Here is an 18,915-nt window from a genome sequence, read left to right as displayed (position 1 = left end):
GCCCCCTCCGCGAGCCCGCCCCGCCCCGCCCCGCGCGGGAACGGGAGGGGCAGCGCTGACTGTGCCGATTTGTTGCTCAACAAAGTTGCGGTATTTGTGCAAATCTCATTAGGGATGATGACACAGCAGCTTGGAGAAAAGAGCTTGATTTGATTCGGTTTTGATTCGATTTGATTTTTCTTATTATAGGTTTTATTATTCTTTTTTTAAAATTTTATTTTCTTTTCCTTTATTGTGTTTTAGTCCCACAATCACAGAAGCAGAATGTCCTGAGTTGGAAGGGCCCCACAAACATCAGTCCAGCTCCTGGCCCGGCACAGGGCACCCCACAGCGCTCACCCTGTGCCTGAGAGCGTTGTCCGAGCCCTTCCTGAGCTCTGCCAGACTCGGTGCTCTGAGCACTGCCCTGAGGAGCCTGTTCCAGTGCCCAGCCACCCTCTGGGTGTAAAACCTTTTCCTGATATCCAACCTAACCTTTATTTTCTAGCTGGTTTATTTTTCTTGTTTTGTAATTTATTTTATTTTTACTTTATACTATTTTACTTTGTTTAAAAGAGCTTTATTTATATATTTATGTATTTGTTTTATTTTTTTATTTATAAATATCTGATCATGCTAGAGCTGAAAAATTAATTTACATGTGCTCTTTCCAGTCCCCTACATCAGTTGCCCACCTAAACTAAATAAAAGACAGAGATTATTCCTGGGGCTAGGATTGGTGGCAATAAAACACTTTTGCTGTATACATTCCTTAGCTGAAGTTATTCCATATACTGTTGCTGCTGCTGCTGCTGCTTCTTTGGAGCTGATGATGGGTTTGCATTTGAGAAAGCCTGGGGGGCATTATTTTGTTGTTCTTTTTTAGTTATTTTAATTTTCTATTTATATTTTTATTTACATTTTAATTTTTATTTAAAATAATTTTTATTGGTTTGGGATTATTTTTCTTTTTAATTAATTTAATTTTTTCTATTTATATCACTTTGTCTCAGCAAATAGCTTTCCTCTTGGATATCCCCCAGACCATCATGGATACAACCTTTCTTTAAGTGCATTTTATGATGAAAATGAACCAATTAAGATGCATTAAATGTTGTGGCTTCCAGAACAGATTTTAAGTTTTTTGTTCAAACAAGCTGTGTTCTCCCTGCCATGCACATCTCCAGGAATTCCAGGGGGCTTTTTTGCCCTAAAAGACAAACTCCTCTAAATACCACTGGAATTCAGCAGAAATAGCATGGCCATTTCCTTCTTGCTGGATAGAAATGATTCCCAGGCCAGGTCTGCAGGTGCAAAGATGAGAAGGAAGAACACCAGCTGCAGATATGAACTGCCAGAGCAGTTGTTCTGTTGCTGGCTCCAATTCCTGTCACCAAGGTCCCCCCTAGGCCGCTGGTCAGGGCTCCTGGGAGCTCCCCAGCTCTTGAGCAAGAGCCCAGTGAAATCAGCCACTTCTCTTGCGAAACATTTCTGTCATTTTAGGTCACAAGTGCTGCCGGGGCCGCTTGACCTGGGGCCGTGCTGTGCACACAGGGCTCGGGAGCACTCCATCTGCTCTCAGCCTCTGCCCTCAACGCGCTCGGAGACCAAAGCGCCGCCGCTTCAAAGGTGAAAAGTACTGAATTCGAGTAAGGCTGGACAATTACCACAGTTTCAATGAGCTTGACTGTGTCCTGAGCTGAAGAACTGGGTGGGAAGGCACAAAGGCCTCATGTAACCTCCAGCAGTCATTCCCAGGGTAAGCGCTGGGGAAGAAGGGTCTCCAGCACTCAGTGGAGAAACTCTTCATGTCCTCTTGAGCCACTTGGAAAAAAACAATCCCTTGGTATGAAGGATGTGGCTTCCTGACACACAAGTGCTCTTGACCTACAGAACAGTTAGTTCTGTGCTCCTTTTCAGTACTTGTATATTAATTATATTCCTGGGCAGGCTCTGGCTGTGCCCAGATCATACATTGAGGGGGTTGTAGGGTCTGGGTGGGGCATGGCAGTGCTGAAGGGGGGTGACTGTGGCAGTGCCCTGCATCATGTACTGCATTTATACTTGGGAGTTATGGCTCTGTGGGACAAAGGGACATAACCTTTGTCTACATCCACTGCATAACTGAAAACAAATGCAAAACACATGCAAAATTTGCTGAAAACCACAAATTACTACTTGCACATAATAGTCAATGAATCAATAGTCAGTGAATATTGGAACAAGGGAGTTACTTATTTCTCAGCCCATATTTTATTAGAATATCTTGTTTTTTGAGTGCTACACATCTTCTCCACTTAACCAATCTACATTTCTCCCACCTGGACCACTCAGTTGTGCATCAAAGTGCTTCCTGGGTGATGTGATCACTTCGTAGACAGCAGCTCTAATTTGATGAGAGTCTGATTGAGCTACTAATGTAACAGACCAAACAGATTCACTTCTTTCTACAATTCAAAGTAAGTATATCAATCTTCAGTGGAAAGTACCTATGCTTCTCAGGTCTGAAATAAAAAAAACCCTGCTTTTTAATGGAGGAAGTAATATCCAAGGAAATCTTGGATGGTTTAACATTGGAAAGATTTTTACTGCTCAGCTTGGATACAACTCCCTTGGTGTTATTTAGTGTGTTTTACATTTATCACAACTGGCTGTGTCTGTTACTGCAGTTCCAAGGTTTACATGCCGAGCTTTAGCTCTCCTTCCTCAAAAAATATTCCTGGCATTACTTTCTAGAAACAGATTTGGCCCATAAATTGCAGAGAGCTTTGGAGTCTCTCCAGAACATCAGCACCATTGATTATAAAAGACTATATGCTTTCTCCTGTCTAATATTTTATTTCTACTAAAAGTCATCAAGTGTTTTTCTCTGCACTCTGGGTGAAGGTTTAATTCAGCACATATATGAAAATTTCAATATATTCCAAGGATAATTATATATCACTGTCACTGATGCTGCTGCCTGTGTAACTCACTAGCTGGCTGTTGGAGTCCCAGGGTGGAGGCCAGTAACTCATCTGGGCAGGCAGTGCTGCCTTCAGCCCTTCACTGACCTGGCTCCTGGATGCTCTGTGTGTCCTTTCAAGTGATCTAATGCGCTGGGGCTTCTAATGCATCAATTTATGCCATAGCTCTTTGGTAGCAGGGGCTTTCTGCTGCCATTTATCTTGGTCTCAGCTCCAGCAAGAGCAGACCCTGCACTCCGTCTCTTTCCCTGTAGCAATTTTAGCTTCCCGACACAGCCATTACTGATTACAGCCTGGTAATTGTTTTTTGCACTATTATATCAGCCCTCAGCTCCCAGCAGGATGGCCCTGGGGCTGTTCTACTTGGCACACTTTACTTTGAAAGGACAGCAGCTTTCTCATTCCTAACAATGCTTCCACAACACAAAACTCCTAAGGCATCCAGGAGCTGTTTTCATCTGTCTTCAAGTCCAAAGGAAACCTGACTAACAAACTTGGTTTGTTAGAACAGACTTTAATCTTATCTCTATCAGCTCCCAACATGAGGAAATGGACAAGATATTTACAACACTGACATCCCTCTTGATCATTCCAAAAGAGCTGGGTTTGACTCCCTCTACAGAAAGGGTCACCCGACCCTGGCAGATCATCGAGGGACACCCAGCTCGAGGACAGCCAGCATGGTCCTCCCCCCAGAGCAAGGGGCATGATTTTCAGTTAATCCTGCCATGCTGGGATTGTACATTTCTTTCCTTTGCTGGGGGCCCATGTTCTGCTGAGAGGACAGGAAGTTTCTGCAGAGAGTGTGTGAAAGGAGAAGAGAATCCAAAACCTTTAAGTTTTGCAGTTCCCACAGTCAGTTTTACTTGGTAGCTGCCTATAGGGACCAAAAGGTTTTAAAACTAGTACCAAGTGGTGTTACAGACATATTCAAACTTAAAAAAACAAAACAAAACACCAAAAAAACAAAACCCCACACCACAAAATAAGACAAAATCAAAATTCAGTGAAGTATTTTCAGTATACCCCAGGTGTAATCTAGTGATAATCTGCCTGCAGCTCTCAGTTTTGGTAACTTTCCTTGAGCTTCTGCCTTACTGCTTTCAGAGTTTTTCCTCTAAACAAGGATGCCTTAATTTAGAGTTAATGAAGTACCTGAGTGGCACTGGTACCCATGGGACAGATGCCACAAAGGGAACACAGGACTTCTGGGGTGACACCCACTGGCACCATGGGGCTGATGTGAGCAGCCTGTATCCAACAACTCCCCAGACTTTACTCATTGCTTGAACATGGGGAGGATCATCAGCCCAGCAGGATGGGGAAAACAACCATGGCCTTTCATGATTTGCAACCAAGGACAGGTCTGGGGAGGCACAGTCAGCAGAGGGAGGCACAAGCTCACAGATCTGGTGCAAACCTCAGCCCATGGCATCCCTCTGAGCTCTGGAGTGCAGGCACAGGACTTCAAACTGTTCTGAAAAACTATTTATTTCACCTTTTCCACATTTATGTTTAGCTCTTGGAGATCAGATGAGAGACTGAGCAAATGAAGAAGTTGAAGCATTCTCATTCAAGGATGTACTGTCTGAATAATTCATTATAATATTCATTCTCTTGTGGATTTTTCAGAATTTGAGTTTTATGAGGATTGTGGATTCTCCCTCTTTTACATTATCTTACTTAATGTACTGCAGAACCTTTCCCATCTGCTCCTTCATGCTCCAAAATCTCAGCAGAGAGTCAGCATTCGATAGATTTAGAGAAAGATGTCCTCAATATTTTTTTATTTTTGAGAAAAAATATGTTCAAAAAGATAAATGTTTCATTAATATATGCATGTGTATGCATATATAAATTTCCCTCCTGGGTTTCTGATAGACGTATAAGCAGTTTACCAACTGCTCCTCTGAGCTGGTGTCAGACATTAAGTGGGGCAGAAGCTGTGGCACTGCTTCAAAACACCCATTTGAAGAGCAGAGGATAGAGCTCAGTGTGACACCGGAAGTTACAGACCAGCTGAACAGCAAAACAGCCCATCAGACATCACCCACCACCCCACCAAGGGTGGCAGGAACATCACAGGGCAATCTGCATTGGTACTGATCTTCAAGAAGGAAAAAAGCTACTTTGAATAGCAAAAGAATCTAGAGCAGCAGTACCGCCTCCTGATTTTGCAGAATTTCCATCTTGTCATTTAAGCTTTCCACAGTGGGATGGACACAAAAATATCCACCTATTTGTCCTTCCTTATTATGTTCATATGCTCCCCTTTGGCACTACCACAGCCTCAAAATGCAGGATTTTGTGATTCTCTGCAGAGAGGTGAGATGAAAAACCTTCTTTACCCACAGCAAGCATGCTTTGAGAGGTCATCCCACCTGCAGCGAGGGTCTGTGTGGCTCATCCATCTTCCCAAGCCACCTCAAGCCTATCTGCCAGCCAAGCACATCCAGGAGAAGATTTTCTTCCAAAATTTCATGTTCCTGAGGCACATTACTCCATTAAACAATGGCTAGCCAGAGGCTGACTAAAACATCTGCCTGAAATCCAGACTGCTGCCTCTTCTGCTGAAATGTTTCCAGCTGGCACTGCCCCAGCCGCAGGCTTTTTTCTTCTCCATGGGCATAGGCAATTCAAAACCTGCAGTGGCTACAGCCTCTGAATTGAAAAGCAAGTCATGCAAATCCTATTTGCACAAGGGAGCTGTTATCTTACTGAGGTTTATGGATTTCACAGAGTCTGAGGGCAGAGGGCTCCATCCCAGCTATGAGGTGTAAACTCTCATCTCGGGGTCTCACACAGCACAAGTCACTGCTTATAGTCAGGGAACTCTGGGCTGAGACTGATGACAGGGTTTGGAAACTGTGTTAGTCCTCAGGCAGTAAAATAATGTTCCAGGAACAAAACCTCTGCCTGCTCTGTATCTGTCTTACATCTCCGTATCCACCTTGTCTGTATCAGACAAGATGTGTCTGATCACTGAAGCACAGTGGAAAATACTTATTAACCTCTATTGACAGAGTCCCAGTGTAAGCACTTCATTAATTTATCACTGATTAGAGTCTGTTTATCCAATCTAGTATCATTCCCTTTTAAGTACTGGTTCATGTTGACCCTCCATCAGTCCTCTGGCACCTCTCCAGTTTTCCAAAGTTTGTTAAGATCTAAAATTAGTGAAATGAGAGTACTGAGCTACTGGTCTTAAGACTGGAAGTGTACATGACCCCAGACTTCTGAACTGAAGGTTCAGAATTTCAGTATTTAGTAGGTGATGTTTTATATCTTCCTCAACTACAGATGGTAAATCATTTAATCTGGTACAGATAGATCCTACTACCTTGCTCTGATACAATAAAGCAGGAATTATGAACATTTGGTGTGATGTTTTTGCCATCTGATGCATATAAATGGTAAGATTGTAAATAACAGAGCAGCTACTCCCAAGTTAAGATTCCCAGTGATAGTTTAGTGTCTTCTTACTGTCTATAACGTACCTAAGTTCTTATATTTCTTCTGTTTCTTTTGCCTTCCATTCTCAATAATCTGTTAGCAATACACATTCTATGGCAATGAATATCTCTTCTAAACACCTCTTCTGAACTCATCCTTCAGATCTGTCCATCTATTTGTCATCCATCCACCTATCTATCTTCTCTGTTGAAGTATTGCTCTGGTCTGACAACATATTAATCAACTGATGTTTTAAATAAATCTCTGTCCTTGTAGTTGCAAGTGTAGTAATATTTCTCATTTGCTGAGACCAAAGTTGTGATAGTCTATTGAAGAGCTATTATATGTTTTAAATTAGCATCTCCTCCAAACAATAATCTTGCAGCTCTGGTACACAGACCTCCTCCTTTTTGAAGGCTCCAGTGGGGGTAAGAAGGGTCCTTCTGGATTGTCACTCAAGTTCCTTCTGAACAAGATGGATGTGTATCTCTCAGAGAGGTTAGGATAGGAGTTGGCAGGTTGTAACCACCACAGAGCAAGAGCTCCACTGTCTGTAGCTTCAGGAAACCAGAGCCACGGAAAGAGCTTAATCTGCAGGTACACCAGGCTCTTTTCTTCAGAAATTCTGCCCAACACATCCCTGTGCTGCGTGTGCCTGGCTCCAGCCCATCTCTCCAGGCACAGCATCCTAGCACTTATCTCCTCGCATTCACAGCCCACCTGCTGGCTCCTCCTCGCTCACACACCAGCCCTGGCTGGAACATCGTGTACTTGGCATGGGGATGCTCCCCGTGACAGCACAGCAGACATCCTCCAGACACCTTGGGCAAACATGAAGAGCCTACCATATATCCAGTCCCCCTGCTTTTTGCTCCATCCCCTAAACAGCTGGCAGCAGTTTATCCACCCGAGCAGGACAGCTCCTCCTCGGACGAGGTATTTGGTACTCCTGCCGACGCGGAAGGAACATCTGCAGCGAGGAGCTGGGACCACATCCTACTCCCCCAACCAGCAAGAGTCCCTTGCCAGCAGGGGAGGAGGTTTCTGTGGGTACGAGATTGCTGGCAAAATGCTGATGCATCTTTGTGCTTGACTCTTTAACCTTCTCGTCCTTCCCTGAACCCGTTCCCTTCTTCCTTTGTCTCCCCTTCCCCCTCCTCCTGCTTCTCAGCATTCCCTTCCTTCCCCGTATCTGCACGTCCCTAGAGCTGCCGCCTGCCAGGGCAGCTGCAGCAGCGGCAGCACCACGGGGCTCGGCTGCGTGGGTGCCTCTCCACCAACCCCCGGAGCGCAGCCGAGCGCCTGCCTCGGGGAGCCTGCCACGGGACGCGTGAAACTGGAGAGCATCTGCTTCAGTAAATTGTTTGGTTATTCTGTATCACAGAAATAACAAATAACGAGGGAAAACAGTGATTTAACGTACAGGCACACAACCATTAATGAGCAGGTGATTAGACAGACAATAAGGGAAGCCAGAGCTTGCCAGGCACTGATTGATGGGCCATTAAAGGAGCTAATCTGGATTTGGAGAGGATCTGCCTCAATATTGTAACTGATGAGATGGAGAAAGCATGGTTAGTGTGAAATTAGAGGTGTCTTTGAGGGAGCTTGGGGGACTGAACAGAACTTACTACAGGACCTTTACAGAAATGACCAAAGACACAAGAAGGGAAGGATCAGGGAACAAGCATGTGAAGATGACAAGGAAGGAGGCTGGAGGGATCAGACATGACAGCAAGCATTTGGGCAGGACAGTGACATGGCTGGGCCCTGGCCCGGATCCATGCAGTCTGGCCTGCCTTCTTATTAAATCCTATCCTTAATTACCTTTGCTGGGTGCCAGCCCCTGGAAGCCTCAAGGTACGAGCCAGGGCTGGTTGAGGGAGCCAGGACAGAGGACACTGGACAGGCTTTTCAAGAGATCCATGAGTGTGGAGTGCCTGTGAAGGCAGAGAATATGGAAGAGTATTGAGGGGAAAAAGGAGCCACAAAAGCAACAAGCAGCAAACATCGAGAAGATGTTAAACATTGAAAAATGTAAATACACTGGCAGAACAAAGCATCCTTAAAAATTATTGTTTGTTCAAAGTTACATTGCAGTGATTTTTTTGGGTGCCACCCTGGAACTCTGCTGTCAGTAGACATTCCCCAGTCACCATCCCAAATGCTGTTTGTGAGGGTGCTGTATTTCAGACTTGAATTAAACTCAAATGCTCAATTGCAACAAGAAATTGTGGTTTTTTAAGTAATTACAGTTGCCAAGAGGTGCTTTGCACAGGCAGGCTACTGAGAAAGCAGATCCAATGAGTAAGATGAATTCAGAGGAACAGGGGTACCAGGAGAGAACGTGCAAGGAGCATAAGGGAACTCTAGCTACTTTCAGGCAGCCTTCATTTGTATCAACAGTGTGAGGAACAGCAGCACCAGCAGCTGCTGAATTAGAAAGTTGTTTTTAATCAGTTTGAGGCCAACCATTTTCAACACTTTGAAACAAGGGAACCATGTTTGAAAACCAAAAGGCTGAGGTTCACCTGTCTTCAGAGATGGAAAAACAACTGTCCATTCAGGTGCCTAAGTGAAAACCAAAACCATTTCTACCATCCTTCTGTGTGGAGCTTTGAGTTGCTGTGACTGCAAAGCAATCAAACAACCACAGCATCTCTGACAGAAAATACAGTTCCATAATGGATTCCAGTAAAGCCTGAAAAACAGAGCACAGCAGCCTGGAACACACAAGGCTGCACTCTTCCCATTTCATAGCTGTCAAACACAAAGCCTGAAAAGTAGGTCTTGGAACTTCGTTTTCCCTACTCTTGTGAGCTTCAACAGGCACAGAAAGAATTATTCCTCTTGTAAAAAGCTATGAAGAGAATTAGACCAAGTAGATCAGGCTTAGGCAACTGCAAGCTAACAGAGAGCCATTCCTTGAGCTGCTGCAAACGGCCCTTAGGAGCAATACAGTATTCCCTGATAAGAGAAATACCAACAGGTAAGTACCTGGGAAAGTACTTTTTACAGAATTATTTTTTACTAAGACTCCAATCAGAAAAATAGCACATATTTTCATCTCTAGGCAATAAAACTTGAGATATGTGCTTCAGCTCTTTAAAATTCAGTAAAAAAGTTTGTATAATGATGTTCAGAAGTTATTTATGTTGATAAGTTGTGTCACCCTTAAATGAAGTACATCTTCCCCAGATCACTTAGTTCTGACACCAAGTCCTTCATAACTTAGCTTGAGACAAATGAGACCACAGTTCTCCACCTGCTTAAAACTGTGGTAGGACTATTTCAGTTATGTATCAGATAAGAGAAAACACTGAGTTCTTTTGACAGCTCTTCTGAGTGAAAGATACATCCAGTGCACAGGCAGCAGAGGAAACCTTGTTGGAACTCAAGTATCAGCTTCATGCTCAGCCAGCACAGCTGAATGCCAAAGCCGGTCAGGAGGAACTGTAGCAGGCTGGAGGAGTGGTCACATTACCTTAAGTTTAGCATGAATTGGATGTCAAAGGACAATTATAACTGAAATCAACACTGCCAGCACAAAACCTGCTGTTTCACTAATAAACTGAGAGAACTCCCAAATTCACCACAGTCTTGACAGAGGCCATTTCCGTAAACTGCTCTTACTAATTACAAGGCTTGTCTTTCTTTTTCATCCTGTGAATCTTTAAAATATCACAGTGACATTCAATCATTTTTACACTGACAATGCTGAAAAATGTAAGTAATACCTAGGTAATTTACTCTCTCAAAGTGGGTAGTATCTGTCTACTCATGTTAAATGGAACATGAATTCCCATGTCCATGCTACTTGTTTGAAGTGAAATATCCATGGACTGCATGAAATGCGCACTCATGGTTTTAAAATACAGACAGATACATCCAGCAATATTGCAAAAATATTGAGAAGTCAGGTAAAATGAAGGAATCCCAGAATAATTTCTTATATGTGTTTCAGGTTTTAAAAATCTTTCTTGAGGAAAAAAATCCACATTAAATCCTAAGAAGTTACCTGCAGTTTTAATTCCTTTTCTCAAATGCCCAGCTATGTCTTTTTTATAGACTTAGAAAATGGCTGTACCAAATGTTCTCATTTCTTCCGTTTGTGCTGATAGCAATAATTTCTGACAATAAATTTGAGCTGGCTATATAAGACATCTATTTTTTGTGAAATTCTTTAAAGGCTCTTTTCATGACCACTGGAATATTTTGTTTTCAGGAATCTATAAAGTTAACAATGTGAGATCCACTAAACTAAAGTTTAGACAAAGACAAAATAGATGGGTTATCTGGTAATTGTTCTGTTCCCACTATTTAACTGGAAAGTATGCAAAAAGTCCTGTATTAAAAAAGTACATCCAGAACACTCAAGTGTAAAAGAAATCATAATGAAAGGCTGAAGTGACATTCATTGTAGCCATGCTTTATTTCTCAACATTGCAGTAACTCTCTCTTTTTATGTCATTAATACCTTCCAGAAATATGTTTCATAGTTGCTTCAGAGTATCTTTCAGTCATTTCTTTAACAGAGCTCATATAAATCTAAGTTAAAACTTCCCAAGTAGTCTAAATAAGATGAGGAGATCATCACCAGTCATAGTCAATGAGGTCTTTTAAATATTGCACCCATACTACTTATTTTGCTTAGGAGCTGTAAGTCCTCTATTTCTTGAGTCTGCCTCCATCTTAGGTTCAAATAAATTAAGAATATCCATAAGATAGGTTGTCAAATATACACTGCTAATTAATGCCTAAAACTAAGTTTAGATACCCTTGTTCAACAGTCTAGAGATAGGAAATATTAAAATGAATTTTTATGTAACTATCACAAACACACCTACTGGTTCACATAACAACAATCTTTTCTACTGGTCAATTATCAAGGGTTTTGGCATCTCAAAGTATTTTAATTAAATCCCTTCATAAGTGAAGGTAAGTACAGTCCCTCATCTTCATTGAGTGTCTCAGTAGCCCAGGTATGGCCAGTTGCTGCAGAGCTGATTTCACATGCAAAGAAAATTTTACATAGCTGCCCTTAAAAGAAATTAATTGTGCCCACAAGAGCTTCTCTCTATTCAGAATAAAGGCTGTCCAAACTACAGGATCAGGATCAGGTGTGGATGTTGATAATGTGACATTTGAAGTTAGATGAAATGAATTCTGCTCAGAAATCCCGCTTATCATCTGTGTATGTCACTTCCCCCTAAATATTATCGAGTGTGGATTTCATGTTCTCCCTGGAGTTTTATACTCCATGTTCCCAACACCTGTGAATCCACAGTCCACCCCTGCAAGAAGGCATATGCTACTAAGTCAATTAATATTTCCTCTTTGAGTAATTAACACTGGCACCTGTCAAAAATACTTTGGGGATAGACAGAAAGACATTTCTGTTGTGACTCTTTCTACCACAATAACCTATCCTTATATCTGTAGCTCTGCACTTGCTGTTGTTACTTGATTGTTCAGCGTCCTTCACTTAAATTATTTGCTTGTTTTTCTTACTCTGATCCAAGGACATGTTAGTCAGTGCTCTGGCCTCACCTTGGCCCTTTGGAGTCTCATAACCCTTAGCTACACCAAGAGACTGTGGCTGACATTAACCAGTGTCAACAAGATTACATTTTTTGGAATAAAGATTGATGCCTGTATTTACAATGGATGTTATGCATTTAACTGAAATGTATGATGTCCATTTACCAGCTTTTCAGCTTTATGTCGAAGCATTTGTAACCAGAAAAATGAGGAATAATAAGACTTGTGGTTGTAGGAAGGAAAAAGTGAAGTTTCTATGTCTATAGCTCAGGTTTCTTCAGCAGTTCCCTTTCTAAGAATGACATGGATACTTAAGGTAAGCCAGACTACACAATTCATTTACTTACAGGTCTTAAGAAACAATATATGAAAACAAACCAACTAGAACAGTAACAATACTAATACACATAAACTTTCACTTTATGGACATCTTTGTCTTCACATTCTCTTTGCCTATTGTAATAATAGAATGTATTGTCCCTTCTCTGAAGTTTCTTAACAAATCCAGTTTCTGGCCAGCACTCTACCTACAAGTAGAACAAAAAGGATATAAAATCACCTGAATGTTTTCACATTAAATGATGTTTGTGCATGATATTGCAAGGAATATAGGATCTACTTCCATAGGAAACCCTCATTTGCATCTAAACACTACTTTTCTATTAACTTGCTGAACTTTTAAAAACAGATGGAGAACAAGACGACAGAAACCAGTGTTCAGGTTTAGTATAAAGTCATGTGATTTGAAAAGCCTAGAAATAGGAATCTAAGGATATTTAACCGGCTAATTTAAAATTGGGCAAGTCAAAGTCTTTAAAACATCTTGTTTAGGACTATAACAATAGCTTCAATAATATTGATGCTATTCAGTTATTCAGTAATCTGTGAGGCTGCAAGAGTCTGCTTCTGTAAGACTGACATACACTTATGTTTCTTTCAGATTCTTCTGACCATGAAAAATGTGCTTTTCATTAGAAATTTCATGAAAATAAAGTAAACTGCAGACTATATCAGTCTCAAAGACAGTGGGATGAGTCCCTCATAAACCCAGCATCACCCTGGTGCTCTTCACTGTTCCACAGCATAAAGATTTCAATTAAAGGCTTCAGCATTTGCATGTTCAACAGCTTTATGGCTTTAGTAGCTCTTGCAGCTTGAGCATCTATGACTGCTTCTGATGAAACTAAACCTTAAAAATCAGATAATAAGCATCTTATTTCTCTTCCAGGCAGCGCTGACAACAGGATGTCAGACTAGAGCATTCTCTAATTGGAGAGCCCCAGAAGTGGTTTCATCACTCACTTTATGACTTCAGGCATACAGCTGTGTGATTTGCATTGTCTGTCTAAACATAACAGCCTTAATATTAATTCCACCTACATTATAATTGCATCTTTAGTAACAACTGCATTATAAAAACCTAATATGGACTAAACAAGACATTTCAGAACATATAAGTTGAAAGAGAATCACTGCCAGGCACTGGCAGGCAGGAACAGAATGCACACTCACATTACGAGTCAGTGGTATTCTTTAACTTTCATCAGAGTTTAACTGCCAGTAGTTGTGCCTTGCCATAAATCTTAAACACACAGATCCTACCACAATAATTATGTGATTTTCTTCTGCAATTACTGAAAATTATACCACAGCCTTTGCAGCAGTCATAGCCCACAATAAAATAATAAACTGTATCTTATTATGCACATCAATGTGTTTTGTTGTGTTTCAAGTTAAATGGATGGGGAGTGAATTTCTTGGAACTTCCTGTGGTTTCTTATGTGCACAGGAAGTCAACATATTTTAAAAGTGTGTTCTTCATACTATAGTTGCTGATTTGGAAGATAAATTACAGAGGTGTAATAAAGTGACATATTGTTTGTTGTATTAACCTTTTGGTTGCTATTTTGAACATTGAGTAGCTGCTGGATATTCGGCCACTTATCAATAGCTCATTTGATGTGCTGGGGAGCATCACCACCAACTGTAGTGAGCAGAGGCACAAGTCCTTGGTGTTGACAAGGCAGCTGTGTCTCAACTGCCTTTAGTACAGCTGGCATCAAATAGTTCCATTGTGGACATCATTTTGATAGAGGCCAAGTTCTGAGAGTGCACAAAACCTGACTGTGCTACCACACAATCCAACTGCAAACTGAAGCAATAGCAATGACACAGGACTGACTCCATGGATGATCAACAAACTTCCTATCAGATCTACTGATAGACTAGTGGGGAAGCTTCAGAGAATTCACTTTGAAATATTTCTTTCCTCAACACAGAATTATTCCTTTGGAGATCAGCTACATCTGTTCAAAGAGATCTGTGATGCTTCTAAATGCATCAGAGAAGGGGAGCAAAACACAGGCTGGGTATTGTTTCTGTTTTACTTCTGTGAAATGAATTATTCTACACAGTTAACAACAGCTCAAGAACTCAAGTCCGACCTGTGAGGAAACATAGTGTATCAGAACCTAGCTTAAACGAAAGGAAATAAGGAGCACCTCCATTTTTATTTAATCATTTTACATGAGAGAGAAGTTTAAAATAGTAACTCTTACAAAGTTCTACATCTTACCTCATCAACTTGTTTCACTTGTTTATATTCCACCTCATCTCTGTATCCAGCTTGCTGAAATCTGTATAAGTTCTCTACGTTATCTGACCATATTTTGGCACGATGCATAGATTTTGGTTTGATGCCAGCTTTTGTCATGGCTTCAGAAACTTCAGACATATCCCTGAAATTAGACATGAAAAAATTAAATAGAGAAGAGAGAAGCAAGTGATTTTGTTGGGGACATAGAGTTATGGGTAGAAAAAAATTTTAAAATAAAGGAATTACAGAGTTCAAGGTCTGAGGTTAAAAAAGGAAAAAGTTATAAGCAGTTGGAATCAAATTAAATGCATTACTTGATCTCAAACAAACCCAACTCGTCTGTGCTTCCATATATATCTCAACTCAAACTTCCTAAAATTTAATTGTGCATAGTGATGTATTAAAAAAAATATTAAATGCATTATTTTTGAATTTCACATCTTTGCAGTTGCTGTCCCCTTGGGGTGGGCAGGCAGATGTCCAGATTTTTCTTTCTTGCTCCTCAGGTGACACCAAAACTGGGTCCAAACTGGGAATGACAGAATGAAGATCTGGGCTGTTACTGAAGAACAGTGAACACTCAGGATGGAAGAGGAGGGGAAAGGAGAAATGCACACACAGTGACATGGTACAATGGCAATGACAGAGATAAGCTCTTCAGAGAAAAACTGGATAAACAGACAAGGCACACAGCCAGAATTCACTTCTTTCTACCTCTGCCCAATCAAACTTACTGCCACTGACTTCCTCCTCAAACAAAGCCCATTTGTTCAGCTTGCTGTAACATAGGAAACAGGTTAATCAACAGCTAAACCTGAAAAGCGCAGAAGTGGGACATGCTGAAACTCAAGCTGAAAAGAAAATTAATTAAATAGGTAAATGAAAAAAAAAAAAAAAGCAAACTAAAAACAACAGCAACAAAAAAAACAATAAAAAAATCTGTAGACAGTGGATAGTCACCAGGGATGGATTTGAACTACATTAAAAAAAAAATAAATCATTTGACTTCTGCCTTATATCTGAATTTCATTGCATTTGCTTTCCTAAGCATATCTTATTTTGCTACACAAATAGAACTTTTGTTGCTTCTGCAAGCAAAACACACACATCACTATCATGCCTAGCAGGTATGATCAGAGATAAGTTGCTTCCCAGTTTTGAAATGTCACCAAGTTTCAGCTTCATAATTAGAAAAGCATCTCCAAGGAATGAATGCTTCTGAATTTCACAGTGAGAAGATGAATACAGTCTCCTTCCCTATGGGTATGATGCTTCCTCCAAACCTTGCTCAATTTCTTTACTTGGCAAGTTCCTATATCAATAGAGGTTGAAAAGTTGAATGCTGAAAACTTATCAAATGCAACATGTCACTAGTCTTTTAGAAAAGCAGAAATTGGGAAAAAAAGATTTGCACCACAGGATAAAAATCTTTGTGAAAATTATATCAAGAATTATTGTTATCATGATGTGGAACTAGCAGAAAGAAGTCTGTGCACCTGTCATCTGTTTGTATGACAGCCATCAGGAGACAAAGAAAGGGGCTTTCATCTCTTACCAAATACACTTTATTAGAGATCAATAAAAATATGTAAAAGGACATTTTTCTGGCAACACTAAACTATTTCTTGTATTCTTTTACCTGAGGTACTGCAGCATTTTGCAATTGAAAGCAGCCATTTACTAAAATAAAAAAGTAATTTTCCCACCTGGTTATGAGGTATCAAATAAAAATTAACAGGTTAAGCACAGATCCTTATTCTAAACTTAGGGTAGTCTTTGAGATATCTATCTCAATGTTAGTTGTTTTTTTTTTTCTCCTGTGCTGCAAAGGGCTCTTTTGTAGCCATCAAAAGTTTTTTTAAGCTCTGTATTTGTTCATCCATGTTTGATGAGAACTGTTGTCAGTCAATATTGACTTTAGACAGTCAATATGATTAGCAATAACATTAGATCTTAAAAAATGCTAAGCTATAATGAAATTAAGTGTCTTGTGATAACTTACATGTCATTAGTTTTAAGTTCTTCTTTACAGGATGTGCTGGATTCACCTAATGAATGTTTTTCTTCAAGACATGTGGGTAGGTCTGGCTCTTCGTGAGTCACCATTAATTCACAATGCCTGTCCACAGGCGTCCCTGCCCAAAAAGTAAAGATAATATATTGAAAGTTCCAGCTTTGTGACTTCATATAATGAAAGCATCCCATTTTCAGGCTGCTATTTAAAAATTGTAGTCTTTGTCTATTGTGTGTCCAAGTTCCAGGCACAGAGCTGTTTTCTTTGTACCAGAGCAGAGGACAGCTGTACTCCAGCCAGGAATTCAGGGAAGAGATGAAAGACAACAGACAGATAAAGCCAAATAAAGACAAGAGGATGGTAAGGAAATATTCAGTTTAATATTAACATGTTTTATTTAAGGGGAATTTTTGAACAGTGGATTTGATAAGATGACAATGTTTGTCTGCTCCTAATTTAGGGTAAACTGTGAGTGGTTTGGCCTTGGGAACATATTTTTTAATGTTAATCATAACACAATTACTGTGGAATCCTAACTAGTCTGGGCTTGCTGATGGTGGTTTCCTGAACAGTTACACAAGCTGTACAGATTTGTGGGAGGAGAATGTCTGCTCCCTTAGGGCACCTACTCAAGGACCATTTTCACTGCAACATGGGGTTACAGGAAAGGGAGGAAGCCATAAAACAATATAAGGGGACTTCAACCTGAGCAGAAAATGAGGGAGGTGGTGATGAAAACCACATCTGGCTGGTTATGTTGGCATGTAAACAGTGTGAAAATGTTTATTCCAGCAAGGTTATCTGATCAGGGACCTTGTCAGTTGGGAAATTTGGGGAAAAGGGGGAAACAAACAAAATTGCAGAGACAAGCTCCTGACAAAAAGCCCTCAGATAAACAAACCTCAACTCTAGCACTAATAGATGGGCTATCAAGAAACTACAGGAATGACATCCAGGGAGATCAACCTGGACTTTGCACTGCTAAGACTTAAACAGGGCAACCTAAACTTGGAGAGGTGTGGGAATCCATGGAACTGTATAGATCTGTGAGGAATGTGCAGGAGCAATGACAAACAAAGACAGGAATAGACAGAAAGGAGTATAAAATAAGCCTGTCCTATGTAAAACAGGAGCAGTCAGTATTACATGCCCAGCTAAGCCCCACATCTGATCATTACAGACTATCCTACCCTATTGTTGCTTCTTAAATTTTAACTGTCTCTCTGCACAAACTCTCTATTCCACACATGTGTGTGCTGCAAGTGGCAAAGTGCCAGTACGTGGTGAGACCCATGTATGAGTGAAAACTGGTGCCAATTCCAGGCTGGGGGTATGGGTACCTCTGGCCTATGCTATCTGGAGTAGGTGGGGGTACTAAATTTCCAGCCACTGGAGCAGGAACAGGATGTGTCCTGAAAAATCAGCTACTGGGGGAGGGCTGTCATGAGTGAGGGGCTCTGTGTCAGCACTGTGGGTCACAGCCTGTGTGCCTGGTGCTGGGGAGGAATGGTGTATGCACCTTCACCCATTTTGCTATACCTAGGGTGCACACCCATATTCTCCAGCAAACTTGAAGCTGAAGAGTAGGAGCAGACCAGAGGGCCCTGCTGTCCTCAGCCCGGACAAGGAGCTCCACATCCCCAGGCAGGAGAGGCCTGGGGCAGAGCAGCGGGAGGCCGTACTTCCTACATCACTTAACCCAAGTCAGCAAACACAGGACCTGCTTGGGGGTCTCAGGAGAGCCCGTAAGAGATCTCATAGGACGTCAAGGAACTGGAAAGGACCTTAAAGAGCATCTCGTCCCAACCCCCTGCCATGAGCAGGGGCACCTTCCGTTAGAGGAGGCTGGCCAAAGCCCCATCCAACCCGGCCTGGAACTGTCCCAGGGCTGGGGCAGCACAACCTCACTGGGAAACCTGTCCCAGCGCCTCACTACCTGCACTGTAAAAAAAAATCTTCCTAGTATCTAATCTAAGTTCCCCTCTTTCTAGTGGCTTCTACCTACTCCACCCGACAGTTCCTTGTACATTCCGAGGTGCTCAGGCAGACGTCCCGGCCTGCATCCGCAACTGCGCCGCGACCGTAACTTCACCGCCATGGCCACAACCCGCCCACGCAGCCCTTAAGGCGGCCCACCTCGGTTCAAGAGACACAAAACACGCTCAAGAGACACTTCTCACGAGGAGGGGAGCGGCGGTCGAGGGGCGATGGCGGCGCCTCTCACGGCTGGCCTCTCACGGCTGGCCTCTCACGGCTGTCCCCTCACGGCCGTCCCCTCACCACGCCACCGGTCGCCCGGCAACCGCCGGCCATGGCCTCTTTAAAAGGCCGTGCCCGCCCCTGATAGGCCGGCGCGGGGCGGGGTC

General features: G+C 41.8%; 1 protein-coding gene across 6 annotated transcripts; it reads right to left on the bottom strand.

Annotated features, from left to right (window-relative positions):
* Positions 1-3,439: 3,439 nt before the first annotated feature.
* On the bottom strand, positions 3,440-18,846 carry MEIG1 (meiosis/spermiogenesis associated 1). Of its 6 annotated transcripts, none has more exons than XM_015627797.3 (5): positions 18,686-18,846; positions 16,538-16,670; positions 14,515-14,677; positions 8,226-8,338; positions 3,440-3,822 (listed from the first exon to the last, which is right to left on the bottom strand). In XM_015627797.3, exons 2-5 carry the CDS (start codon positions 16,639-16,641, stop codon positions 3,780-3,782), a joined length of 423 nt encoding a protein of 140 aa, XP_015483283.1. In that variant the 5' UTR covers positions 16,642-16,670; positions 18,686-18,846; the 3' UTR covers positions 3,440-3,779. The 6 variants fall into 6 exon arrangements, with proteins under 6 accessions (XP_015483283.1, XP_015483281.1, XP_015483284.1 ...); XM_015627795.3 differs by lacking the exon at positions 18,686-18,846 and adding an exon at positions 18,551-18,657; XM_015627798.2 differs by lacking the exon at positions 18,686-18,846 and adding an exon at positions 18,555-18,643.
* Between the last annotated feature and the right edge of the window lie 69 nt (positions 18,847-18,915).

The sequence above is a fragment of the Parus major genome, chromosome 1A (assembly GCF_001522545.3).
Source record: "Parus major isolate Abel chromosome 1A, Parus_major1.1, whole genome shotgun sequence".
NCBI classification, from domain to species: Eukaryota; Metazoa; Chordata; class Aves; order Passeriformes; family Paridae; genus Parus; species Parus major.
Note: the sequence above shows the minus strand (reverse complement) of the source record. Positions and strands in the feature narration are given on the sequence as shown.